Source organism: Amaranthus tricolor, chromosome 12 (assembly GCF_026212465.1).
Source record: "Amaranthus tricolor cultivar Red isolate AtriRed21 chromosome 12, ASM2621246v1, whole genome shotgun sequence".
Taxonomy (NCBI): domain Eukaryota; kingdom Viridiplantae; phylum Streptophyta; class Magnoliopsida; order Caryophyllales; family Amaranthaceae; genus Amaranthus; species Amaranthus tricolor.
This window is the reverse complement of record NC_080058.1, coordinates 58,026-85,814: the sequence shown is the minus strand read 5'-3', so window position 1 is coordinate 85,814 and position 27,789 is coordinate 58,026. Positions and strand designations below refer to the sequence as shown.

Sequence of the window (27,789 nt, the reverse complement as noted above, 5' to 3'; positions counted from 1 at the left end):
AAATGACCCTTCGTACTTTTCCTCACTTTAAGACCCACATTTCATCATCCATCAACAACCTCAACTTCCAAGTCCGATGCTGACATTTATCGAGGTTTAGCATAATACTCCTATTACTAAGTCCATTGCTTTCCAGTTTGCACTTTCTCATTAGTCTATTAATCCTTGTTCCTACTCTTGGATTGCACCATTTTTTCGGGCACATGGGTTTCATCACAATGTCTTCTCTTCAACCCGTGATGTGTTTTCCGGGTACGCCATGGTTATCTGCTCGGCCAGTTACTTTTAGGTCTCGGTGGGTTACCACTACATCTCATAGGCGATTTTTGTCCCTCTCTTGCAGGTTAGTATAACCTTTTCTTCGTTAATTGATTCTTGAATTTTCTTATTTTAATTCTGATGCTTTAAATTTTGACTTTTTTTATTGACTTTGGTTGTTGATTTTAAGCTTTATTACCGGACTCTTCTTTTTATTGATTATAGTCTGGGATACTCGGACACTTACTGAAAGATCAGAGCCTGGGTAGGAGTGATTTAAAGTATTTTGTGATAAGATTGATTTCTGTTCAATTTAGTTACAAGTAACAGTAGGGATAATTGTAAATTAGTTGTTTGGAAAAACATACAATCAAAACTAGTAGCCTTAAAATTTCTGATTTTACAATGAATTTGGGAGTCTATGAGATATGTATGTGTCTTGACAATTGAGAATTTGAGATTGAATTCTATTGCAAACCACCTCTTTAATTTTCAAGTCTTTACCACTTGTTTTGCTTTTGGGTTGTGAATTGTGATGGCATAAAATTAAATGCCTTGAAAAGCTTGTAAGTAGCACCTATTGACTATTGTGCAGTTATCCCAAATTTATATAAAATCATTTTTTGGGTTGAAGATAATTTATACTTTTTAATTTTGGGGTTACTGAATTACCTATGTATAGAATACAATTCTTGCAATAAATTTTCGTGTCTATTGCAATTCAGTTGGCTGACTAAGGTCAACACGAAACACAGATCGCACCAATGTTCATCATCAATACCCTACTTAGATTGGGAGCTGTATAGTAACAATAAAGTGGCTTATGTGTCAACTACTGTCAAGAATGAATATGTTTTATTCCCCTAGGTCAATGAGATAATTACATACTACTAGAATATTTATATACAAGGCTGACTATAATTATGCTAACAATCCTCCTGAAAAATTCTCAAGCCCAAAATTCCTTTAACCAATGTTCCTAAATATACCCGAGAATATTTACAATATCACAATATTCTTTAACATCCCCTCTCAAGTTGGAGCATGAAGATCACAAATGTCCAACTTGCGAAGGGCAAATGTTGACTACGGTTTAGAGCCTTAGTGAAGATATGTGCCAATTGAGCATGAGTAGGAACACGAGAAGGATGAATGGTTCCATCAAGTATAGCATCATGAAGAAAATGACAATCAACTTCTATATATTTTGTTCGTACAGGAAACACTGTATTTTGAGCAAGATGTAATGCAGATTGACTGTCACAATACAAACTCATAGCTTTTGAGTGTTTCACACCCAAACTCTGAAGCAAACCCTTTAACCATTTTAGTTCACAAGTAATGCTTGCCATGGAGCAATATTCTGCCTTAGATAAAGAACATGTTTCTTAGTTTTTCAGGAAATAGGAAACCCATCTATAAAAAAGGACCAACCAGACAAAAAATGACATGACAACTGACCCAGTTAGAATATGCACAAAGTATGCAAGATTAGGTCTACTAAAAGATAAGCAAATAAGTCTGCCAACTAGTGTCGATATTGTCCTGTATTTTGAAGAAGAGGACTAGTGGACTAGGCCAACTGATATCTAGACTATTCTTCCTCTAACACATATAAATTCCTTTTGGATGTCTTGCAACTTCAACTTTAAGAAAGTACTTATGAACACCTAGTGTTTTAAGAGCACTGAAGGTGCTCCTAGGCGTGAAGTGTAAGAGGTGACCACATAAGCACCTACTTGAGTCCAGGCGCAGTGCGATAAAGAAGGCTTTCAAAGGCGCACTTTTTTGCGCTTTGCACGCCTCGTGTTTGCTAGATGTGATTTTGATAAATAACATGTCTTTGCCTAATTTAGCTTTTTATAGAATGAAAAGAAAAATATACATTTCTTCTTCCCTTAAAGCAAAAATATGGTAACTTTGAAGTGCCGCCATCTTTATTGGTTAATGTGTGATTCTGATAGATTTTTTTAAGTGTTTGTTTAAGCGTGTTACAAAACAATTCAAGCATTAAGAACCTCCGTTTTCTTTCTTTATCTTTGTCTTTTTTTAGTTTTTATTTCTTTGTTAACTCAGGACTATATTATTGACATTTCGAGTTATCGTATGACTTTATGTGCTGAAGTAATTTTTAGCTTACTTATAACTTTTATGTATTAAGTATGTTTTAAATTTGATTTTGGAGCTTTTTAGTGAACTTGTGCGCCTTGGATGCAAAAAGTCCTCGTCTTCACGTTGTGTCTTGCACCTCGAAAAACCTTTCGCGCCTCGCGCCTCTTAAAACTAAGAGAACGCCAAGATCTTTCATATGAAAACAAGTAGACAAATATTGCTTAAATCGAGACAAAGCAGAAAAATTATTCCCAGAAATAATCAAGTCATCAACATACACAAGAATTTAAGTTGTACTGCACCTTCATGATAGGTAAACAAGGAGTAATCTGAGTAGGACTGTTTAATACCATACTTACGAAGAGGGTCGGCCTACTTTGCAAACCAATATCAAGGAGCTTGTTCCAAACCATAGAGATATTTTCTCAACCAACATACCTTACTAGATTGTGCACCCTGGAAGTCTGGAGGTACTTTCATATATACTTCCCCGAACAACCCTCCATGTAGGAATGCATTGTAAACATCCATCTGATGCAATGCCCAATTTTAGCCGCTAGTATACTTAAAGTACGAATAGTGGTCATCCTGGCCATAGGAGCAAAAGTTTCGGTGTAATCAATACTTTTTACTTGATGATTACTGAAAACAACCGATCGAGCTTTGAGCTGTGCAACACTCCCATCTCTATTATACTCGACATCCAAGAGCTTTCTTCCTTAGGAACAGAGTTTTCATACTCCAAGTCTCATTATTCTCCAATGTTCCAATTTCTTTTCGCACTGGTTCCCTCCAACTCGAATCTTTCTTAGCCTCTTTAAAAGACTTGGGTTCAACACCAACGAAAACAATTTCAAGAAAATTTCTATGGCCCATAGAATATCGATCACAATTAACAACTATATGATAAGGCATACCTGAAGACTTGACTATGAAGAAGGTGAAGATGAAGAGGATGGAGGGATTGTACGAATAGTATTAATGACATAATATCGCAACCTTGTTGACGGAAATTTGGTGCTCTTCCCTTGCCTTGATCTGTTTCACTAGATAATGTAGGAGTGGCCACAACCTCCTCCCTCAGTACACCTAATCCACTATTAGTTAATCCCTTATCACTAAAGGTTGTGGTTCCTCTACAATAATCACTAGCTCAAACTCCACTTAACTAGGGTACAAATTACTAGGCAAAATATCACTATATTGCACATTACTAGGAAGGAAATCATAGAAAAGAAAGAGTTAAACATTGAAAGCACTTTAGTTTTGTGAAATAAAAGATACACCTAAACTACTCTAGAAAAATCATCTAAAATGGTAAGAAAGTAGGTTGTTCTACAAGAAGAAGTAACTTTATATTTACCCCAAAGATCACTACGAATTATTTCAAAAGGGAATTTTTCTCCTGTGGTACTGATTAGAAAAATATTTCTAGTTTGTTTAGATTGATGGCACACATCACAAGACTTGTATGTAAAAAATTCCTATTTATCAATAAAAAGGAAGAAATCTCACTACTTTTTGAGATGAGTGACCCAACCTTTGATGCCATAACTCAGATGACATCAATGTTTGCCATGTATAATAAACATGTGAGGAACATCCCGAAAGTAGTACATTTCATCCACTCACTCCACTTGGCGTCCTCAAGTATTTACCATGTATAATAAACATTTTATTAGTGAAAAGCACAATCCAATGTAAATCAAAAAATTAAATTGCAATTTAACTTAGGAACATAAAGCATGTTTAGAAGAACAAAATTTGATGTCTAATGTACATCACTCTGCACAGTGGAGCTTACTTGTTTTCCATTCGAAATTTCCATTGATTAAGAAAATATGGTGCACAAGACATACCTAAAATGTCAACAAGCTTCTACCATTGTTTTGAGGTGAGAGGTGCACCTAAATCATTTAACGTAGCAAAAACAAAACCACTTGCTCTCGTGTTGTGATTAGGTACAATGGCTTCAGTGCTAGCTACCTACAACCACCGTGGGTTGGACAATTAGCACCATACCCATCTCTAGTAGACGATCGTCTTCTAGCACTTCAAGACCTTGGCTCATAACCTGGAAATCCATGCTTCTGTCAACAAATCAAGGGTTCATAATTTATGTAAAGGTCATTTCGTGTGCGACATACATCAGATTTGATACTGTACATCTACTTGCTTTCGATGAATTTTGGTTGCCAAATGAATACATTCCTCCTTGGGAGGCATTTAATAAACCCAGTTAAAGACCTTGTATTCATCTACAATTATGGAAATTAACAAATGGTCGAGTTAATATAGACAACAAAATAGATATTGAAGAGAAAGCTTAATGTTCTAGCCGTGTAGTTAGGTGTGATACCTTGTTAAGAATGAATGTGTTTTATTTTCCTTGATCAATGAGACAATTACATAGAACATTTATATATATACAAGGTTGACTATTATTATGCTAATAATATTCCTGAAAATATCCACAAGCCTAAAATACGTTAAACCAATATTCCTAAATATTTCTAACAATATTTACAATATCACATTATTGCTTAACACTTACCAGTTACCTTTATTTGTATTAGTTGTAGACTTGTTACTTCATTGATGGACTAAAAGTGATATCCCTTGTTAAAACATGAGTTTATTCACCATAATTGTGAAAAATGTCACCAATATTCATGTAAAGGTCACCTAATTCACAATATTAAATTCTGTGTGGTTTGGGGCAATATTTATGTTCTTTTATGGAACTTATGATATTAAACAACCATTGTATGCGCAATACATCCACTGTATACTTCTTTTTGTCTTTATTGTGAAATATTGAGTGGTCATTCGACATTTAAATTTGCACCAAGTCAACTATTTAAACGCATTGATTCAAGGTTCGAGTGCAAAGAAAAAATGGAAAAATTTGTTGTTCTATGGTGTCAAATAACTAAGCCGTTTTCTATTTTTAGATGTATTAGTTGCATTACTTTATTTATTTTATTGTGTTAAGTAGGTCTCTTGGTTTTTACTATGCTTTAAAAATGAATTTTATAGAGACAAGTGTCCTTAGCTTGAAGGGTCAAGTATCCAGTAAAAAATCTTGGAGGTGTTAGCCTAAAGGAGGAGTCACGAAAAGCAACGTGCCGCATCTGTGCATGTGTCATGGCCTACAAGTGACCCTGCTTACAAAGGAATCTTTTGAGCATGGGCAATAAAGCAAGTCTTTGACTGGTCTACTGCATGGCCATTGGATGACTTGGTCCTCGACTAGTCACACGTTTAGATAGACCTAGGACTTGATCTCCTAGTCCCACATTTGGATTTTTATTTCTTTCAACATTGAATTATCATAAATAATATACTCACTTAGTATTGTTGGGTAGAGAATTATCGTGTGATCAGACCCAAGTCTTGTTCGACCTTACAAATTTAAGAGCAATTTCATCTGTGAATAAACCTTCATTACTAATTTAAGAGGGAATTCAGGGCTTTATTCTCACCTATCCCCTCTCTCTCCTCAGCCTACCTTGTAGTTAAAAGGAATCAAGAGGGAGTTAGTTTGAAATATGATTGTGTCAATTTTTAGGAGTGATGATGGCTTTGGCATTTGTCAGACTTTATCATGTTTCTAGGTGCGGTACATGGTAAAGTCATACTCCCTCCTATATCTACTTTTTGTTTTATTTGGGATTCCACGCTTGTCAATGCACTAGTTCAATCTTTAATATCTCTAATTGTGCATAACTCAAACTGTGTAGAAAGTTGATATCAATAAAATTTACATTAAAATGAATCAAATAAGATCATACATGACTATGTATTAACTTATAGATTAGGAATAAAATACAAACTAAAAGAAATTGATAAATTATGCCAAATCTTAAATGGGAGAAATAGTAGGGATAGAGGGAGTATCAATTACCATAGTTGAATCACGGTGCACATCACATTTGGATTAAGGTTCTTCATTATCCTGCTTAGGAAAGCCTCTTTAGTAATATTTAGATGATGTTGATATCAATGTAGCTTATGTGGACGTGTAGTTGTGAATACTGATTCGTGATTGATAATTGTTTTCCGTTGAGTTTAGGGAATGCGATTGTGTAAGGTGTGCTGCAGGTTTTTCTCAGGGAATGGAAATCCTAACTAAGGATTGTATACCAGTAAAAGAGATCGGGGATCACTGGATTTTATGATACCAAAGAAGTACTTATTACTTATTAATAAGAAGCAGTCTTAAGTGTCTTACTCTCTTTCATTGGCCCTTTAAATAATTATAATTAGAGAGGAAAGGGAAGTTTTGCAACTTAGAAACATCAGGAGTTCTAGAATGGAGAGGGAAAATAAAACAAGAAATAATAACCAGAAATGTGTTGCCAAGGTGGAAGCACTTTGTTGGATTTGTTGGGGTCTATCATGCAGGAATAGGAATTGGAGATTGTGTTCTGCTTGCTTCTTGGTGCTGGTTGGTTTTTATCAAAACTGTGGTTTTTTCATATAGTTTTGTAGTTGTGACATGTGACGCATTAAGGTAATGGAATGGTACAATATCTTGTAAATGTGATATTGGTTATGCATCTGAGTGTATTTACACAGTTGCAATAGAAGATTTCAAAGCCTGTGTGTTCATTTGGGTTAGCTGGGCTCAGAGTTTATGATGTTTAGAAGTGCTATTGCCTATTGCAAAAGAGTCCAGGACACCCTGTAAAAGGATAAAGTGACAAATGGACATAAAATTTCAAGAATGTTATTTAGTGGGTATTTGTTACGACTTTCAACTTCGAAAATTGCTGACTTATCTCTCAAAGAAACTTACCTTGTTATAAAATTTCCACCATTTATGGTGGTTGCAAATTTGCAATAATTTTTATAAAATTTTTCAGGAATACTTTTTGCGGCCATGACTTTTTGTTGGAAGGTCCATCATTGCTCTCAAATAACCAAATGCCTCAGACAGGTGAGTTTAGTTGCACTGTTTGTTAAATTATTGTTACATGGTACTCAATTTTTGTTACTCTATTCTGTCCATAGTTTGCTGCATGCTTTTTATATATCTCTCACATCAAGAATGGTATTTGGAGAACTCTTTATAAGTTTGGGAGTACACAGTACCATAAATACCCTTGTTTTGATGTGGTGGTTACTTAGCTAGTGGAAGGTATGTGTAAAGCTCTATAGTGGCTATAGGTTTATTTGCTACATATTTAAGACTGAGATCTGTTTGGTTTAGCTAAGAAAATTTTCATAGGTAGTAGATATGTGTGTGGTAGAGTTACACTATGGTAAGCATTAAAGTAAGAGTGACATAAATGGTCTATGAAAAGGATTTAGTTGTTTCTTGTGATTTATTACCTTACAGTTTGTCGTGCCTTTGTTATTGTAGTTATTGTTGTTGTGAAGTTGAAGCTTTTTAGCAGAGCGTGGTCATAGACCTTTTACTTCTTTTGAGAAAACTCCCTATGTTCCTTAATGAAGTTCCCACAATGAATGTTCACGAGAATTAAGAAAAATAGAATTTTATAGATAGTGGATTTATTATTTTATTGAATGATGAATTTGATGGAGGAAAAGTGAGACCATAAATATTAAAATAATATTAAAAGAAAGTTAATGGAAAAAATACGAAAACACAACTAATAAAAAAATATTTTTATAAAGTTAGTGTGAAATATGTAGGGACCATAAGGAATATAAAAATGTTAAAAATGAAGTTAGTGGAAGATATGTGTGGACTATAAACATTATTAAAATATAAAATGACGATAAACAAGTTTATTTTTGTCCAAAATTTGTGATATAAAAAGATTAATTCTTTATGGGAACAACTAATGGACACCCCAAATTGGCAAATGGGAACTTCTTTAAGGAGCGGAGAGAGTAGTTGTTAGTAGATAACCGTCCATTTTTAATTTAACCAGAGGGAGCGGTTGTCAAAATACACCAATAAAAAATACAACCTTCTTTCTTCCTTGCAAGCTTAGGTAGAGTTTCTGCCACCTTGTTTCCTAGCCTGGCTCGAATAATATCTGTGTTTCATCAGAGATAGAGGAGGTCCGACGGTGAACATGCACAGTGAGATTGTTTTGATTTGGTTTGTGTTGACTGTTGATGATCCTGGGAGAGAATGCATGAGAGCGTTGTCTTGCAATCAGAAGTTGTCGTAATGTTGGTTCATTTGTTGTTTATGCATTGGAATGTGCATTAGATGGCTCTCAGCTCTGCTTTAGTTGTATCCTTAGTGTAACATCATGTTGTCATATATGTAACCCTGTCACCTAGACACTTGTCTCTCACACTTGTTCCACAAACTCCCCCGTTACGTTACGATGTAATGAAATGTGAGAGACAAGTGAGGCATGAGCTCACATAAAAACATAAGTATAGGTGTGGAACAAGTGTCTCACCAAAATTATTGTTGTACAAGTTATGATGTAATCAAATACGTAATACAATAATTATTTGGGTCCAATTACAAATTTCGTGTGCGCCTGAAATTTCTATCAATCCTTTCTGCTAAGCTCAAATGTGTTATGTTCCTTTCCTACCCAACCTATTTCATGACTAACACTTATCCTGCACTGCATTACTCGTGTAGCAGGAGGAACGGTTATGAAGTCACAAAAGTAGATTAGTATATCTCTGATCATCCAGAAGGCAGTAGAAGTTGTCAGATAGAAAGGGGAATATTGGCTTTTAGCATTCCAGTGAATTTGTTATTAGATCTTTCAGTTCTGTTTTGAGGGAATCTCAGAGTATAGCAGTGAATTACTTATATATATAATGAAATGGGTGAGGGAGTATATTTCATCTTGATTGTATTTGAAATTCTACTTTACACACTGGGAGCTAGAGCCACTTGATGAGCTCAGTACAATGGGTGTTTTGCCCTTTACATAATACAATACAATCAATCCTTCTTCCTAAATTCTTGTTTTTCTATTGTTCTCTGTTTCTGCCATATTCTTTTTGTCTTTTCTTCTTCTACTTTGCTTCTTTTCTGTTCTTCCTTACCTTCTACTCTGACCTGTATTCTGCAGGAGAGTCATAACCACCTGCAACCGAAGAATTTTTATCTTGGGGTGGCAAAGCGTTTGCCAAATCAAATTTCAATGTTGATGAGTTGCTAGAGTTTTTGAAGGAGGGTTCTGGGGCAGAATTTGCCCTCATTAGTCCAAAGAGAGTAGTGGAAGTTTGGTTCTGGAATGAGTTCTGTTGGACATCATTTGGCTTAGGATCTGTTGGGGCTAGGAGAATGATAGAAAAGGTCTCCACTCTTACTGGCTACTATGTCTGATACTATCAGTTTGTCTTTATAGTGTATCCTGGTCAAAGTGTCTTGGATAAGGCTCCTTGGTGCTTAATCCTGAGACCATTTTTTCTTCCCAATGTGAGAGTGTGAGTCCTCTCTTCCCAGCCTATGATCAATGCTAATATGCTAAGACTTTATACTGAGACTTGGGTTATTGACCAAAAAAGAGCTCGATTCGATACCAGAAACCAAACGAGAAACGAGAAATGTTAATTTAGTGTTTTGGAAACTTAGGAAACAAAATTTGATCCAATAGAAGCTAAGATAGGGCCATGATGTTTTCCAAATACATTGATCAATGATCATAAGAAGGAAATAGAGCCAGAACACTAATCATAAATCAAAAATCTTATACCACAAATGTAGAACATAATATAATTATAACTGGTGAAAAGAAAAGGAAAAAGTATTTCTAACTTTATGCAAACAAAAAATGAGAAACATTAATTTGGTGTTTCAAATTGCTTTTTGGTACAGTTTCAGGTACGAAAGGTTTGAAACGCAGTACAAGGAAAAGTTTCATGTTTTGCGCTTCAATGTGCTAGATTGCCACGCGATGAAGGATCCCAAATTTGTTTTTCCTGTTTATTTTCTCTTATCTTTGTACTTTTCTTTTCGGAGTTCTGCAGCACATGTGGAGTTTAGTGAAGTTTTCAGCACAGCTTAAGCATAGCCAGTTGGTTTCATCCTTGCTTAGTTTAAGACTGAACGGTTTCAGGTCTTCAAGGGTCTTTTACTTTTTAAAGGCTGTGATTTATGATCAACAAGCTAGATATATTATCGGCTATAGAGATGGTTTTTTTGTCGCATTTGATTGAAATCATCAGAAGTCATACTGCTATAATTTGGATAATGCTAGAATGGAGAGTGACACTTGCTCATACAAATAAGAGCGGAAATCCATTGTAAAGAGTGTTATTACAATAGTTTGTGAATGTGAGTCTAAGAAGATAACCAATAGAAGTAGGAATTAGGAAGCTAATGGTTTACGAGACATCATTGATCTGTTGAGGATGCATGTTCAAATGGTCAGCATCATCCTCCAAGATAATTTTATGTTTGTTCTACTGTTATTAAAAAATTTACGAGTTTGCCTATTATATTATTTGATGACCCTTACATTTTCTTAGGGAAGTGCATGACAAATGCTACTAGGGAAGATATGGAGAATTTAGTTTCTGGTTCAGATTCTTTGGAGAATAGTACATGTTCAAGATGGGAACTCAGGGGTCATCTGAAGGTACTACTAATAAAACCTGAATGCATGTTCCCAAATTTTCTATCTTCCATTCAATATCACTTATTCACTTTACATAAATGTGGTTCATTTTTTTAGTCAATGATTGTGATAAATCAGAAGATCAGGGGATAACATGTTGACATCGATTCTTTTCTGTCATGTTTGGTGGAGTAGAATTTAAGGCAACTACCAAAAACTAGCTTGTGGACGATACAAAGAATAATGGAAAAGTGAGCTGCCTGTAGTTAATAACTAGTATTAGAAAAGCATGAAGCTTTGGTTGCAGAACCTGTATGACTATTAATAGTTATCATCTTGGAGTTTGACAAAAATTCCCCATAAAGCTGATGGAAGGATGATTTCTGCCTTTGGTTTAAACTATCATGAATAATTAATACTTTCTTAACTTAAAGAGATTTGTTGTTCTTTTTCTTCCAGAAAGGCATATTAACTTATAACAATCATGAGAAGGTTAATTAGAGCCTTTGCAACTTTTAGATGTCAGATTGCTTCTGCAGGCATAAAAGAACATTTTACTTCACTTTTAATTGCATATTATTATCCTTTTCCTGCATAACAGAGTGAAGTAAGCTTGTAGCTTATCTAAGAGGGCCAGTTTGACAGTGGTTGACTTTGTTCTTGTACAGGTTCAGCTAACTTTGATGATACATGCACTGTCTATATCATCCTGTATCTTTATTAGGTGGAGTCATTTGAATGCAGTCAACATGTTTCTGAAAGTTTATAAAAGCTTGCATATCTATTCAATGCAAGCTTTTGGATCACCAAATCTGGTGTTTGCATCTGTATCTGGTTCACTGAACAAGCCTACACCTCTCAACTTGAACTTTTCCTTCCCTTCAATTGGGGATCTCCAGTGGAGTTTTGCGCGAATGTTATATCTATTCAACACGCAAGTAGAAAGAAATGTCGCCACGTAAGTGAAATTGTTATGCTATCTTTCTTATGAGATGATTCAATGTTATTGTGAAATTTTTAATATTTAATTCGGGAAATTGTTAGGCAGTTTACACATGCAAGGTGCATGGCCTTGATTCTTTGTCTTCCTTTTCCATCTCTTTGTTACCTCACTCCCACTTTGGAACAAGGCTTCCATGAAGTACTATATATTTCGTCATACACTAAATTGGAACGGGTACACTAAGTACCTAGTTACGTTAACTTAACCCTTAGGTGAAGCACTCGCTGTTTATTTACAGGGAGAAGGTTGACTATTTAGGTGACAGTTCAACATGCCATTACCTCAATGTCAAGTGGCTTCTGCCTATGCAAAGTTTAGTGAAGTCGGATGTACACAACCTAAGGAAGAAGTTGGTTTTGATTGACCCTTGTTTGAGTTTGCAGCTTCACATAAACAAGCCTATATTTAATGTTGTTTATTTTATTTTTTCATTGCCATTTTCACTTGGTTCTTGTCCCATACTTCTATTAGCTCTTTGCCTTCCTCATTCTCCCACAAAGGACTTTAGGTCTTGGAAAATCCTTAAAGCCACAGGATGAAAATTTTATTCAGGTCAAATCATTTCGACCTACGATTTATAAATGACAATGCTTTAGCAACATAGTGCAACATCTTCTAATTTACAATTTAGAGGCCAAAAATTCGTATGCTTCCTTGTATTGTGACTTTACTAATATGCACGCTTAGGCGCGCCTAAGGCGCCCGAGGCGGGTGATGGATTGGGCACATTGATACGGCTATGTGATGGGATTCCTTGAGGATTGCTTCAGCGCACCTTAAAAGTCGTGTATCTTTTGATCTTACCCTTAGAAGTAGAAGAAGCTCATTTGATGCAGTTACCCATGTATTCTATTCTTTATTTCTTTTTTGTCTCTTCTTCATCTTTAGTTCTCCTCTTTTTAGTGTTTTTTTCTGGGTTCAAGGCGCATGATACCGATGGTTCCTAGAGCCTAAGCTGGGGTTCCTTAGCGCCTTAGGGCACCTCGACTCCTTTAAAAACTTTGGTGGTGAGATCAGGAAGTTTTTTGTCTGAAGAGTGGATATTGAGGTAATTAAGGGTATGATTGTTGAGGAAAGGTCTTGAAGGAAAGAGGTTGTGCTTACTTTAAGAGTTGCAGATGAGGTTATAGTAGGTTGTTTCTATATATGGACACCTTTTGATTGTATTCTTCTTCAACCCAAAATTACCGCCAACACAACTAGAAGAACATGAGTATAAGGCTTAAAAATATTGGTCTTTAGGGTATGGATACTCTTTGCTTGACGGAGGCATGGAACCTGGAAATTTCTTCCAAAGCTAGAGGTGACAATTGATGTCGTAAATTAACAGCAGGTAGAATCCTGTCTCTAATCATCAAGAAAGGTTGACATGCACTCATAAAAAGGTAAATCTCAATTAGATGGTGGAGTGGCACTACGTGCCAAATTTCTTTTAGTTTCCTGCTTTTCATGAAAGCTACCCTGTTCCCAGTAGTGTGATTTTGGGGCTCAGCTTCAATATTTCATCCTGACTAAGTGCTCAGCTAAGTTCTTTTCACTTCTAAGTAAAATGTTCTTTCTAAAAACACTTTAAAATAATGAGCTAACACAAATTTACATGTGAATCATTCCATGACCAGATGCTTAAAACCTTATCTGTGTGTTTGAATGCTCGAGTTTCGTTGTCCAATCTACTCTAAGCCAGGAAAAGGTTCCAACTGGCCTGCTGTCTAGTCTTTCTACCAATAAATCCTTATAATATCAATGGATTCTTGACCAAACAGCATGTAGAAAGTCTTGCGACTTTACGAGCGAGGGAGTAGATCTTATGCGTTTCTATTTTTTTCTACTAATTTTGGTTGATCTTTAATTTGTGTTATTGATTATAATGTTATTACTTAAACAGCCAGAGTGGGATATATGCAGGTTCTTATTGGTACTAATGGTGGCATGCTTCTCATTTGTATTGATTGGTGGGTTCCTCTTCTTTAGGTTCAGGTATTGTGCAATATCCTCTTTCACACTATTATAATCTTGCTGCTATCAGCTATACAATTTGATTAATGCTTTTGTTAGAAAGTTGCTATATGCTGGTCATATTGAAAAGGACATATCTTCTCTTTACTGTTTTTTACTCAATTGATTCTCCTTGGTTGATTATAGGGGTTACTCACAGTCTCTGGAGGATTGCTTCTGGGAAGCCTGGGCTTGCCTTTGTTCTTCGTCAACCCATTTAAGAGTGTGAAATCAACGCTCTTGTGAACTTTCTGGCACTGTTTCTTGTTCACATTATCCTGCCTTGCAATTAAAAATCATTTATCAGTTTCTATAGATGCATCTAATATACTTCATATATTTTGGTAAACTGCAGCTGAGAACACGTTTTGAACGAGTTGTTGGCTTTATGCTTGCGATTTGGGGCATATTATTCTACTCTCGCCTATTAAGCACGATGACAGAGCAGTTAAGAGTAAGCATAGGGAGAATGTTTTTTCATAGGAATCATCTTAAACCATTCAGTTGATAGTTGAAACTTGATTACTCGAATTTCTGACCATTAACTTTGTTGCATCATTTTTTTCTTTTTATTTCTCTAGAATAACATGCAAAGGATCAGGGAAGGTGCACAAATGCAAGTTTTGGAAACTGATCATATAATAATCTGTGGAGTGAATAGTCATCTGAACTTCATTCTAAAGCAGATGAATAAGTATCATGAATTATCCATCCGCTTAGGCACTGCTAATGAAAGGTATTTTAGTTTATTTGTGGGAATTGTCAATTTAAGTTGTGCCCTAGGGTCTTCCAGCTGGTAATTTCTGTCCTTTTTTTCATGCTATTTACAGAAGGCAGAGAATTCTTCTCCTTTCTGATATGCCAAGGAAGCAGATTGAAAGGATGGTTGAGAATATAGCTAAAGATCTTAACCATATTGATATTCTTACAAAAAGGTATAAATTTTATAAACTACCTACTCTTTCTTTATAAACTAGATGTAAAGGTATAATAAGGTGTGACATCAATTTGACACTTAAAGCTACCCCATTGAAATAATTGTTCAAGGTTCTGAATGCAACAAAAATGTTTAGCTATTATTATCACTCTGAAAGTTCTAATTATGGAAGTAAATATCTTGTTTTATCACTGCTTTTCTTATAGTCGCAAATAGTGTCTGCTACCAATGGTCAACTTTTGTTATTATGAGGATGTAGTTGCATGTATTCGACCCCTTTCCTTTATCTACGTTGGTGGGAGCCACCTAACGTGTGTTCTTTTCAATTGTAAAAATAAGTTTCTGTAAAATTAACTTTAGTTCAGCAGAATTAAGAAGATTTCAGTAAAATAATTCAAGATCAGAAACATTAAGTTAAGTTATGGTTAAATCAATAACTCACTCTCCTATCCTTACTATTGTTTCCATTTGGGTTTGACACTATTCATCAATCACTCATAGTTTGTATTTTATTCTTAATAGTGGTCACGTTTATATCCTTGTTCCATAATTCATGTTTCTTCAAATGCTACAATGGTGATTTTGATCTTTTAATCCCTGTCTGGCCTTATGCATTAAAAGACTGAATGAACAAAGGAGACGAGACTGACCATACCAAAGGAACTTCAATCATTCAATCAGACCGTGTCCAATTTTTTCTTTTTGGTTAAGAAGATTTTGTTTTCAATTGCAGATGTATATCAGTATATATAAGTTCTTTCTTAGCTATTTACCGACTACCGTTTACTTGAAGAATATGAATTTGGCTTCAAAACTTACCTTAAAGCTTTGCTATGACACAGTTGTAGTCTCAGCTTGACAAAATCATTTGAAAGAGCTGCAGCAAATAGGGCACGTGCTGTAATTATATTGCCAACAAAAGGGGATAGGTACGTCATAAGTCTTCTCCTATATATATTAATTTAGTAATTTCTATTTGCCTTGAGCAGATGCCTGATTTTTCTGCATTGTTCACTTAAGTGTTTTAGATGTGACTGCTTTTATAGATTTATATTTCTCTCCAAATGTTGTGGACACAAAAGTAAAATTCAGCTGTTATTCTGAAGTAATTTCATATTGTACTCACTGAAGGAAGAATTACTGTTAAGTGTGAGATAAAAAATGTTCAACTGACATGAAAAAGGTAATCATTAACCAGGAAGTTCATACCTTTTTGGTACTTAGTTAGGTGTATCTGTGTGAATCCTTGTAGCACAAGCATGAGGAAAGCTAAGTATCTTAAAAACAAACTACTGGTAGCACTTGTATGATAATATTTTAATATTTCTTTAGAGAGGCAATATGTTCTCCATGTTATTTGGTAAGTTTTAGATAGGGTCAATGATTAATCATCAATGAAGTAAGGTTGTCAAGTTCCTTGTCATGATAAAAGCATTTGAGAGCTTTGGTTTCTCCACCCCTGATTTTAGATCCAGAAATGAAGCCCATAAATGGCTTAGAAAGTTGTAAGAAAATGAAAATACCTGATCATAAAAGAACTTCACCATTCCAGTAATCTATTAATGGCCAAGGAAATGTACATTAGTTCCTGAGTCTCCTCTTATATAATGATTCTGATTCTGTAACCTTATTGACTCTTCTTATTATCTAAGATAAAAAAACAACTTTTAAGTGAAAGGTGAATGACTATCTACTGATATTTCTATGTGGAATTAAATTTGGTGCGTTTGTTTCACATTGTAGAGCTTTGAAATTTTTCTTCGAAGAAATCTGCATACACATTGTTGTTGAGTTTCTAAATCTTGGAGCATTGATATGGAAAAAAGCTTGTTGAAATTTGACTGGATGTTTGTCTTTCTCATGATACAAATGTATCAAAGTCACTTTTGATCTCTAGTATATGTTATGAAAACGATAGTGAGATCTTTCTTTGAAATCTCATTGATGTCTATCATCATTTGTGGTTCGTGTGCGTTCATTCGAGATTATGATGAGGGATTGAAATGATGGTGAATCCTCATAGCTGGTTATATATGTGGAAATTTATGCTACTACACTGCATAATACAACCATTTGCCTATTGATCATGCATTAATTATTTTAACTCCAAATTCGCTTGCTGCATAATTATGGGAACCTTTCATTTATAATTGACTCAGATTTAAGTTATGGTGTCATAATATGGAAAAAGTGAGTTCTTTGTCGTTTTAGAATAGCATTGTTAAATCACTTAAGTCTTGAGTCATAGTGTGACACTATGCTGTAGATTATGACAAGAGACTCCTTAGATTAATATTTTCTTAACACTTATTGTCACTATTCAGGTATGAAGTTGATACGGATGCATTTTTGTCAGTGCTAGCATTACAGTCACTTGCACAAATGGCATTTGTACCTACTATTGTTCAGGTATCATCCAATAAAACTAAGTTCATTACTTAACAGTTAACAATTAATTGTTACATAATAGATAATTGTGAACTTGTATGAAATCTAAATAAAATTTCAAGATCTTATATTTATATATTCTGTTTGTCATACGAATTGCAGGTTTCTAATTCAAGTACCTGTGAGTTGCTGAAGTCAGTATCAGGACTGAAAGTAGCGCCAGTAGAAAATGTTTCTTCTAAATTGTTTGTTCAGTGCTCTCGGCAAAAGGAACTCATCAAAATCTATCGACACTTACTTAACTACAAAAGTAATATATATTTATACAAAAGTGTTACAATTTTAAACTTTCTTATCATAGTTATATAATTCTGACATGTTATTTTCATAATCCACACTTTAGTCCGCTACTCCATTCTTCACTGCAAGTTGAGTTCTTTCTCTTGCCATAAGATAATAGGCTTTTAAGAGTTTTTATTTTTCGCTGTTCTTATTTAGAAACTATTTATTTTCCTGTTTCGCATGAGAGTAGCTAGCCTTTTGTTTAATGTCCACCCACTGATTAGCATAGTGCAAAGATACGATTTTGTTCACAGTAACAAAACGAAGTGTAAGCTCAAAAACCTTTATCATACAGTCGCAGTACGCTGATGCTACCTTGCATTTGCACTGATAATTATTATTCTCTTGTGTTCATCCAAAGATGTAGGTATTTTCGTAATTTCTGCCTTCCATGTTACTTGCATAAGGATGAATTTCCTTTGAAATAACATGCTGGCAATGTTCAACGGTACTGTTTGAGTTGCTGTTTTTTATCTGTTAATCTTGTGCAATAGTGATTCATTCTATGACAAGATGATCTACCAAGAAATTCATCCATCTGAAGTAGTAACAAAGAGTATTACAAGGTGAAAAAAAGGATTGTACATGATTTCTATTGATATGGAGAAGGTGTATGATGAAGTACCTACAGAAATACTTTGGTGGGTTATGTTAAAAAAGTTATGCTATGTAATTATACAGTTCAAGATGAGAGAAAATTGTTTCTGTTGGTTTGGTCATGTGCAAAGAAGACTTTAAAATGCACCCATTACCAAAGTAGAAGATTGGAAGTTTGAGAATATCAGGAAGTGGAGCATAAGATGGAAAATTGGGATTTGCATAATTGAATGAAGGAGCATATATTAGATACTCATAGAAATCAAATTACTATTTTCTAAAGCCAAATAAAGTGTAATCTTTGTTGGGGATGAATTTCCATGTTGATTTGTTTTGCTTTTGCAATAGATTCCATATTGTTGGGATTTGCTTCTTTGGCATTGTTGTGTTGTGGTTGCATCAAGTAGATCTCCTTCTCTTTTCATCTAGACATAAAAGATACTCATCTATTGCTAACATACTGCGAACTATCAGTCAATTTAAATATTTGTGGAAAAATCATATTAACCTGTTGGTTGTTGCTTATTTGTCAGCCTTGATATTGAATTTATGCAGCTATTTACATTCTCTGAAATTAATACCCAATTTTCTGGAGTTTTCCTCATCTATGTCACTGATATTTTTTGGGGGTTTTCAATGCAGAAAATGTATTTATTCTTTGTGATTTTCCTAACTTAGCTGGAATGAGGTACAAGCAATTGAGACGTGGATTACAAGAGGTAATTGTCTTTCAGATGAAACTCTGAAGTCTAAATGACAGTTTGATAGTAATTGGTCTAAATTTACCTGGTCTTCTTTTTCAGGTTTTAGGTTGTTGCTGAACTCTTCCATTTGTATCTTGCAGGTGATTGTTTGTGGTCTTCGCCGAAGAGGGAAAGTGATCTTCCATCCAAATGATGACGAGGTCCTAAACGAAACGGACAAAGTATGTTAGCATTGAAGTTCAACACATCTTTTTCTTTTGTTCTAATGTAGTCGTGGCCTTGGTTGCTACTGCTCATGGTCCATCCTCAACACTTTTGGTCTTTAGCTGCATGACGGAAATGACCATTATATGAGAACACTAACAAACATATGAACTGAGAATTGGCTATTATATAACAAAAGGCTTTCTATGTTACCTAAATTCATTTACTTTTTATCCGTGTTGGTACCGAGTCCTCCTCAGCATGTTATCAAGATTGAGAGTCCTTTCCATTTGTTTTACTTGGAAGTTTGAATGATGATTGTTTATCATTTGAAGAAACGAAACCACCATTGTCCTTGTGTATTGATTTGACAAAAAGATACAAAATATAAAAATAGAAAGGAGAAAAGAAACATGTACAAAAAAATAAAGGAAAACCGTATGTGAATACTGATTTGGTGACCATCATTCATCACTTTTTTTTTGCATTTCTTGATAATGGACCTTGTAGACAAGTTATGCGAGCCATGATCATAATAAGCTAATGCCATTTTGAAATGTGCATGAAGTAAACAGTGAATTAGACTTTGAATGGTAAATAGGTTGATTATTCTGGTTGTTTCATTGATGCCATAAGAATTTGTATCTGGTGGTATAATTTGGCAACATTTTGTTTCGAGTACAACAGCTTGTAAGAGCAACTTGGTTGTTTCTTCCAGATTTCGACCAGGAAGAATGAGATTTACATCTACTAACTTAGACATATCCTTTTTCTTGATACTTCCTTGTCTTTTTTACCGTTTTGAGTTCTGTTCCAACAAAGGTCTTTTTGAGGTTATGAAATGAAACAACAGAAATATTACTGGCAATCCTCTACCCTTTAGTAGTACTGCTTTTTTCAGCCTGGTTGATAAGAATGTAGCTTGTTTGATATGTGGAATATAGCTTGTTTGACAACTACAAATTAATAAGAATATGCAGTGTTGAAACTTTTGGTCTTCCAGAATATTTCTCTTGCCATGCATCTTTTGTGATTCTTCGTTCTTGTATGATAAAGGTTTTATTAATTGCTCCTCTTTATGGGAGAAAAAAGCCGGAACTTTCTTCTAATGTTGAAGAAGTCAATAAGGTGATCCACAACTTTGAAAACATGGAAATGAGAGGTAATTTTAAGAAAGATATGGCAGCAATACAGAAAGTGCACCAAGAAAAAAATAAATCACGGGGCTTAAGACGTCGTTCTAAGGTACGTTATATATTGCATGTCATCAAATACTTCATGTAACAATTGAAGGGGCATATGAAATTGAAGTAGGCTAACCATAGTATAAAAATGCGGTAACGGTTGTGATTGCGGTAACGGAACGCTAATGTGGTAACGGGAGTGATGCGGTTATCATATCGTCTAAATATCGGTCGAAACCATAAGATATCCCTTAATGCGGCCCAAAACGCGGTTTTTTTACACCTTTACAACGTGGGAAATATCGGTTCGTTTGTTTTGAAAACCTTTACAACGCGGCCGATGCGATGCGATGCGGCCTTGATTTTATTCTATGAGGCTAACCGATGATTCATGTTGCTCTTGTACAGGCATCAGACTGGACTCTAGGGCCTAAAGAAAGCATACTGTTGATAGGTTGGCGATCAAATGTAGCAGAAATGATTAAAGAGTACGACTCTTATCTTGGACCTGGCAGTGTTTTGGTATGCCAATATTTTTAATCTGCTGTTCATGTTAAAAAATACACTTTTGATGAACGTTGGTAGTCATTATGTGGTCAAAATGCATGTATAATTTCTTGATATTGGTGGCATGCCCTTTTCCCCTATATATTAAGTAGATTACTTGATCAAAGGAATTTGTTGCCAACGTAAATGCTATTCTTTTTGTTTGGACATAGTTTTCCTTTTCCATACCTAACTTTTATTTCACATTTTAGTTTTGTCCCCTGTATGCGACCCTCCAACTGATATGATTTTTAGAAATCATGCTGCGTGCAAAGTTGACCATTAATTTTGAGCAGAGGGAGTTTATGTGCTATCAGTCTATTTTACTTAGACTCAGGGTAGTCCTGTCGTACATGAGTACATGTCTTAGTGTTTAAATTTGATACCAAATTCATTTATTTTTTCCCAATTTGAAGTGTGCAAGTGTCATATCTATGTTGGAGTATCGAGAATATGACAAGGGAATGAATGATGTGATGATGATTCTGAGTGACAGTTCTCTGTTTTAAGCACACTCTTACGTTTATATCATTGCACCAAATAAATAGATTGAGCCAATTAAATAGATTTTTGTATTCAAATTTATTGCACAAGTTTGTTGGTAGAAGGAAAAAGTCGTCTTTGATAACAATCGCAAGCTTTAGCATGGAAAGTTGTAGAGACAAAATGAATTATTAAATGTCCATTCAAAGTGTTTACCAGTGATGACAGTTAAGGTCCCCGACATCAAAAAATAATTTTTGTGGGACACTCCTCAAAAGGAAATGTAGCAAGTGATGATATCTGACATTCTTGAGTATACTCCCTTTGGGGAGATGTATGGTGTGTCTATACGCCAAGATTTTCAGTCACAAGAAAAATAATTCTTGTCGGAGGCTCCCCAAAAGGAAATGTGGCAAGTGATGATATCTGACATTCTTGAGTATACTCCCTTTGGGGAGATGTATGGTGTCTTTACGCCAAGATTTTCAGTCACAAGAGACTAAGGCCCTGTTTAGTTCACCTGATTATTACTGACCGAAACTGATTTTTACTATTGAAATCGATTTTTACTGATTGTAACTAAGTTTTAATTAAAAATTATAATGGAGTTGTATTGATTATAACTGATTTTTACTGCTTATTGTAACTTATTTTTGCTGATTAAAACTGATTTTTACTCATTAAACTTACTTATTTTTTAAAGTGAAATAAACAGCGTCTAACTTCTCATAAATTTGAGCACTGAGATTTGTTTTCTAATTTTAGTTCCTTGGGTTTTTGTTTTAAAAAAACACGGTATTTCATCTACAATGGGTTGCAAATCCAGTCCTGATGATCTTTCATACTCCTGCTCAACCTCTACGTGCCATGGTTAAACTTCCATACTTGGCATCCTCTACTTTGCATAACCCTCTGAAAACGACGATGAATTAGAGTTCGAACAATGAGTTTCAAACTCCAATATTGCCAAGATCGAGTGTATGAAGTTTTAGTGACAAACAAATTACGCTATCAACGATATCGATGTTTGTAGGAGAAAATAATGCAATAAAATGACACAAAGATTTAACGAGGTTCACCAAACTATGGCTACGTCCTCCGGTGTGTAGTATCTCTTATATTATCAAAAGGAGTTCAAAGAACTCTCAAATATGGAGAATTACAATAGAGAAGAGATATAGGCTAGTGTATGGCTTGGGGTGTATTTGTGGATTTATTCACCAATTACAATGTGAATGAGAGCTCTCTATTTATAGGAGAGATCACACTAAGTAATATTAAATACATTAAAGCTATGAATAAATGATAATGAAACATCTCCAAGAACTTGAAGAGTCAAAAACAGCATCTTAGGAGTATCAGAAACATCGCTCGACCAAAGCAGAGGCTCGCTCGGTTGAGCGGCCTGGTCGAGCGGACTTCAGGAAGTTTCTGGTTGCATTCTGTCTGCTCGCTCGACCCAACCTGAAGCTCGCTCGACCGAGCGAGCTGGTCGAGCGGCCCTTCAGAGGGCTTCTGACAGTATTGCTCGACTTGTATAGTAGAGCATCTTAAACCTTTGAACTTCTTCATTAAGTCTCATAACTCCCATGAATAATTCATACTTCATTACCTCATTAATCCATACTTTAATCATCACCATAAACCACAATAATCAACTTAATACACCAACATTAACACACTCATTGGATTCCAAACCTAAGAGTCACACATGAATGCACACACCAAATGTGCACTCAAGTCACACTAATCATAACACCCTCTTCACAAATCCGTTATTTACTTATTTACACTACCTAAAGGTGCTGCAGCATTTTGATAAACTAGCTCACAAGAATAATGTTGTACTCTGGATCTAAGAGGAAAATAATCAGCATGCCACTGTTTAAAAAATCTAGCCCTCAAGAATTTCATTTCCGATGCACTTTCTATCAGTTTCGGGAATAGTTGTTTAGTCAACAACATTTCATATCCCAACGCCATTAATTGGCTCCCACCTAGGTGGGGTTTTGAAGTTTGAATGTACACAACTTTACCCGTGTTGATAACACTAACAAAGTCGTTTAGTGTGATGTTAAAGATTTGTTTCTATCTCATATTAAACTGCTTTAGTCGATGTCAAGAAAAAGAGAATGGGTTTGCTGGTTCGAATTTTAGTTTGTTTAGGTGCATGACATAGTGTATATTCAAGATCATCAATGCTACTGACGGCAAATCTATACAGATTGAGCTTCAGAGTTTGCTTATAGTGGAACAATATGCTTAGCTGTCACTCATGCATTGAATACTGGACTTGGTATATGCATATTAAGTTTAAGAGTTTATTTCTAGTTGACCAATTGGTTCAGTGATAACATATGAGTTGTATACTGACTAATACAGTTAGTCATTCTCTGGTGTGGACTAATGAAATTTAGTAGTTGGTGAAGTAATCTAAATATATAATTATAAATTTTATAAATCTAATTGTTTTGAGGATTCTTGGGCCAGGAAATATTATCTCATGTACCTATAGAGGAGAGGAAGAGCACTCTTGCTGGTTTAGGGAAACTTGAACACGTACAAGTTTCCCACATGGTAATCCTTGATGCTGAAGCAAAGTCGGATAGGTACCAGGCATTTTTTTTTTCTTTATAACTTATATACTTCACTGGTTTTTTGACAGGTTGGAAACCCTATGGATTATGATACCTTGAAGGAGGCAATAATGAGAAGCCACACTTCTACAAAAGAAGATAAACAGATACCATTCTCTGTTGTTGTGATCTCGGATAAGGAGTTGATACTTGGAGGTATGAATTGAATATGCAAGTTTGTTTTTTTTCGCGGGGGGCTGAGGTAGTTACGATTCTTTGGGCACCCGAGGTAGCCAATCGCCTAGAGCCCCGAGAAATGAAGGGCCTCAAATATTAAATGGTGTTATTTAGACTCGATTCGGAACAATACTTTTTAAGTGATGTGTTTGTAAATCTTTTTATATTTGAAGTAATATAATGTTACGATGCATTTTGTCTTGAATTATTTTTCTTAAAGTGGAAACTTTTTTATCTTTTAATATAACGAAGGGACCCATTTTAAAAGATATTGCAAAAATGAATAGGGCCTCCAAAATCTATGCTCCGCCCTTGGGCTGAGGGTAAAGTAAATTGAATTGATTTGTGTTTATTGTGTTTGCGTTAGATCCATCCAGGGCAGACAAGCACTCTGTATTTACTCTTCTCTTGGCTGAGAACATCTGCAATAAACTTGGATTAAAGGTGAGGTAAATTTGCTTGTCTCAACAGATTCTTTCGAAGAATCTTGGTCTGTCATTTCTTGTCTCAAGATATGCCTTTGTGACTATGAGTTTCCTCCTTTTTTCCGCTCACCTTTCTTTAGTCTGATTACCTTCATTTAAGGTTTCAATTTGGAGTTGTTTCTGAAGATGCAAAACCTTAAAAAATAATAAAAAAAAAAAAAAGCAATCTTGTATTACTAGGAGTAAAATTAAATCTCATCTGGAGTTTCTCTGCATTGTTTACAGGTGCATAATCTTGTTGCGGAAATAGTTGACTCAAAACTTGGCAAACAAGTAATCCTTCATATTGCAGAACTGACCTTTCTAACAAGATTTTACAACTCTAATGTGTCTCATAAGTTTAAGCATTTGCAGGTAACAAGAATAAAGCCATCGCTCACTTATATTGCTGCAGAGGAACTGATGAGTCTTGTTACTGCTCATGGTTTGCTCATTGTCCTTGTTTAAGTGCTAATTCATCTCATGTGTTTATTTTATGATGATATAATTTAGACACATTTGGTGCTCTCAGTTGCAGAGAATAGTGAACTGAATGAAGTATGGAAAGACATTTTGGATGCTGAGGGTGACGAAATCTATATCAAGGTACATGCCACTAGCCTTAAAGTACCATTTTCATACCTCTGTTTTTTTGGTTTTTTTTTTTTTTTTTTCTGAAAGGTACCTTTGTTGATTTGTTCTTGCTGGTTATTTTTTCATTTTGTTTATATTTTGAGTTAGCATTTCATAATTTTACACAACTAGCGCCTGAAAAATATTCATATGATGAAATAGGTTTCAGTATAACCTGACAATTCTCTTAACAAATCTTGTACTGGCACATACTGGAATGATATGTAGTGTGATAAGGTTTGTTTCCAAAACTTGTGTTGCATCCTCTTTTGATCGTGTTCTCAGAGGAGCTCATATTGCAGGTTTTGTATTCAGGAAAATACACCATGTTCACATATCTGTCTGTTACCTGGTTATGTTTGGTTTTCAAAAACATTGTATGAATTGCTGCTATCATGTTTAGGAATATGCAAAACAATTGTAATTTGATTCAAGAAAGTCTGAAAACTAGGTTTATGTAATTATTACTACTAGCCATTTTAGACTGACCCCTGCCAGCTTGCTTAGAAAAGTCACGAAGTATTCTGTTATATATGATATAACAAGGAAAGAACAACCTAATACCACAACTATAAAATGAAACTTATAAAACTCAAATCTATACTTTCACTTGCAAAACAATCACACTATTAGAGATCATTTAGACTGAGCAGTCTTCGGAATTCTGATACTGAACCGAGACACTTACAAAGTTTCCTAAAAGCGTTATTCCACCCACATGGTGCTTGGGCTTAAACTTAGAATACGCTTTTGAGATACAACAATTTACACTTTGATATAAGCACTATATATCAAACTAATGTGAATGAACAAGAGATAAAGAAAGATGTAAAATCAGAAATATAGCAATGGAGTTTGCAAGATTCTACAATTATATGCATGTAGAGAGAAAAGGGAGAAAGAATGGATAGAACACAAATCAGAAAAGTAATGATTACGTGTAACTTGTAAATTCATAATGCAACTACCCATATTTATAATGGTGTATGCATGCTTTCATGAAGGAACACAACCTTCCATTGCATAGCGAATGACAAAACAAACAAGAAAAACGTGATTAGCACTTCAAGAAGAAAACGACAAGTCGTCATCTCTGGAGCGACGAGTCATCGCCAAAAAGCCGACTCGGCTTTCCTCCAAGTGACGACTCGGCTTTTGTTTCTGAGCAAAATTGTTTTCCAGAGATAAGCAACGACTCGTCACTTATGGCAGCTACTCATCGCTATCTCTGTTTCGTGTTTTTTTGTGCTTTTGTTTTCCTTTCTGTTGGACTTAAGTAATTACACTTATTGTGTCTGATTGTCCCATTATTTTCTTGCATCATATTCTTGGATCATATCTAAATATCCAACATATTCTTCACTTGCACATTTTCTTGGATCATATCTACCCTCCCAACTTAATGACCTACACTTCACCTCAATCAATTTTTTTGCAGGATATGGCCTTGTACATGGAAGAGGGGGAAAATCTATCGTTTAATGAGCTGTCTGAAAGAGCATGTTTAAGGCGAGAAGTTGCCATTGGTTATGTGAAAAACAATAAGAAGGTACTTGGTGTGACTTTTTATTTGTTAGAACTTGGCTTCATAAGGTTTCATTCATTATCAATTTTCAATGCAGATTATAAATCCAAACCCAAAATCAGAACCACTTGGCCTTGATACGACCGACTCACTGATTTTGATATCTGAGTATGAAGCAGAACAACCTATACTTCAGTAATATAGTATCTCCATTGTTGTTCGGATATTGGCCCATTCTCTTCAATGATTGTCGTATTTTAAGACTACAAGCATCAGTTTTAGGTTTTAAAAAAGTTTGTTAGTCTTAAATACATTGATAAGTCATCCCCACCAATTTTTTCACCTGGTCATGGTGGGTCGGATGAGAGCAAGTTCTCGGAGAATGTATGTATTGTCAGTTGGAGATATTGTATACAAAAGCTGCCTTGATTGAATGGAATTCAAGCCATACACATAATATGGCAATTCTTTCATTTGAGCTGCATATTGTGCAAACTCAAAATCAGATGATTCTGTCCATCATTCGATTTCAGGCAGTACCACATGGGATATATTAACCAAATCATACCAATTGTGTAACTCTTGTTTTTATATCAAAAATATTGTGACTCTTGTTTGGACAACTCAGATTATAATACCATTCATCACTATGGTCTATACTTAGTAGACTTTTGGTACTAACAAGTAGAGCTGTGCAACGGGTTGGGGGGTTGGGGGCCTGTTGGAGGCCCTTATCCAACCCTGGATTTCAAGGGTTTAAAAAGGGTCGGGTTGAAAATGGAGCGGGTTGTAAACGGGTTTTAGTGATGCGGGTTGGATAAGGGCCGTAATGACTAATGAGTGTTCACGAAGGGCTGTAAGGAGGGTTGTGACAGCAAGTGAATTAATGACTGTTGAAGAAGAGATAGGAATGCAGAAGTATAATTGTACCTCCTTGTTACTGTGCCACGATATTCTCATCAGATCATTTTGCATATAGAAATAGTAATATTTGTTTGCACCTGTAGTAGTATTTGTTTGTATCAATGTAATTTTTTTTTTTTTTTGAGAGAAAGAAGTATTACTGTATTGATAACAAAAGAAATATA

General features: G+C 35.1%; 1 protein-coding gene across 4 annotated transcripts; it reads left to right on the top strand.

Moving 5' to 3' along the window:
* Positions 1-18: 18 nt before the first annotated feature.
* Positions 19-27,179, top strand: LOC130797098 (putative ion channel POLLUX-like 2). Of its 4 annotated transcripts, XM_057659590.1 has the most exons (26): positions 19-343; positions 7,239-7,312; positions 9,393-9,619; positions 10,142-10,692; positions 10,795-10,904; positions 11,552-11,841; positions 13,792-13,863; positions 14,029-14,104; positions 14,237-14,335; positions 14,463-14,617; positions 14,712-14,816; positions 15,661-15,747; positions 17,143-17,227; positions 17,369-17,516; positions 18,788-18,864; positions 18,990-19,070; positions 20,110-20,298; positions 20,646-20,759; positions 23,757-23,843; positions 23,932-24,058; positions 24,447-24,523; positions 24,790-24,837; positions 24,919-24,988; positions 25,076-25,149; positions 26,615-26,725; positions 26,799-27,179. In XM_057659590.1, exons 5-26 carry the CDS (start codon positions 10,803-10,805, stop codon positions 26,898-26,900), a joined length of 2,376 nt encoding a protein of 791 aa, XP_057515573.1. In that variant the 5' UTR covers positions 19-343; positions 7,239-7,312; positions 9,393-9,619; positions 10,142-10,692; positions 10,795-10,802; the 3' UTR covers positions 26,901-27,179. The 4 variants fall into 4 exon arrangements, with proteins under 4 accessions (XP_057515573.1, XP_057515572.1, XP_057515575.1 ...); XM_057659589.1 differs by lacking the exons at positions 9,393-9,619; positions 10,142-10,692; XM_057659591.1 differs by lacking the exons at positions 19-343; positions 9,393-9,619 and having other exon boundaries at positions 7,233-7,312.
* The last annotated feature ends 610 nt before the right edge of the window (positions 27,180-27,789 follow it).

Excerpts from the sequence above, each read along its gene's own strand:
- LOC130797098 (XM_057659589.1), top strand. The coding sequence starts at position 204 with ATGGGTTTCATCACAATGTCTTCTCTTCAACCCGTGATGTGTTTTCCG. Across the intron at positions 7,313-10,794 it reads TAACCAAATGCCTCAGACAG|GGAAGTGCATGACAAATGCT; the intron begins GTGAGTTTAGTT and ends ACATTTTCTTAG. Across the intron at positions 17,517-18,787 it reads ACACTTACTTAACTACAAAA|AAAATGTATTTATTCTTTGT; the intron begins GTAATATATATT and ends TTTTCAATGCAG.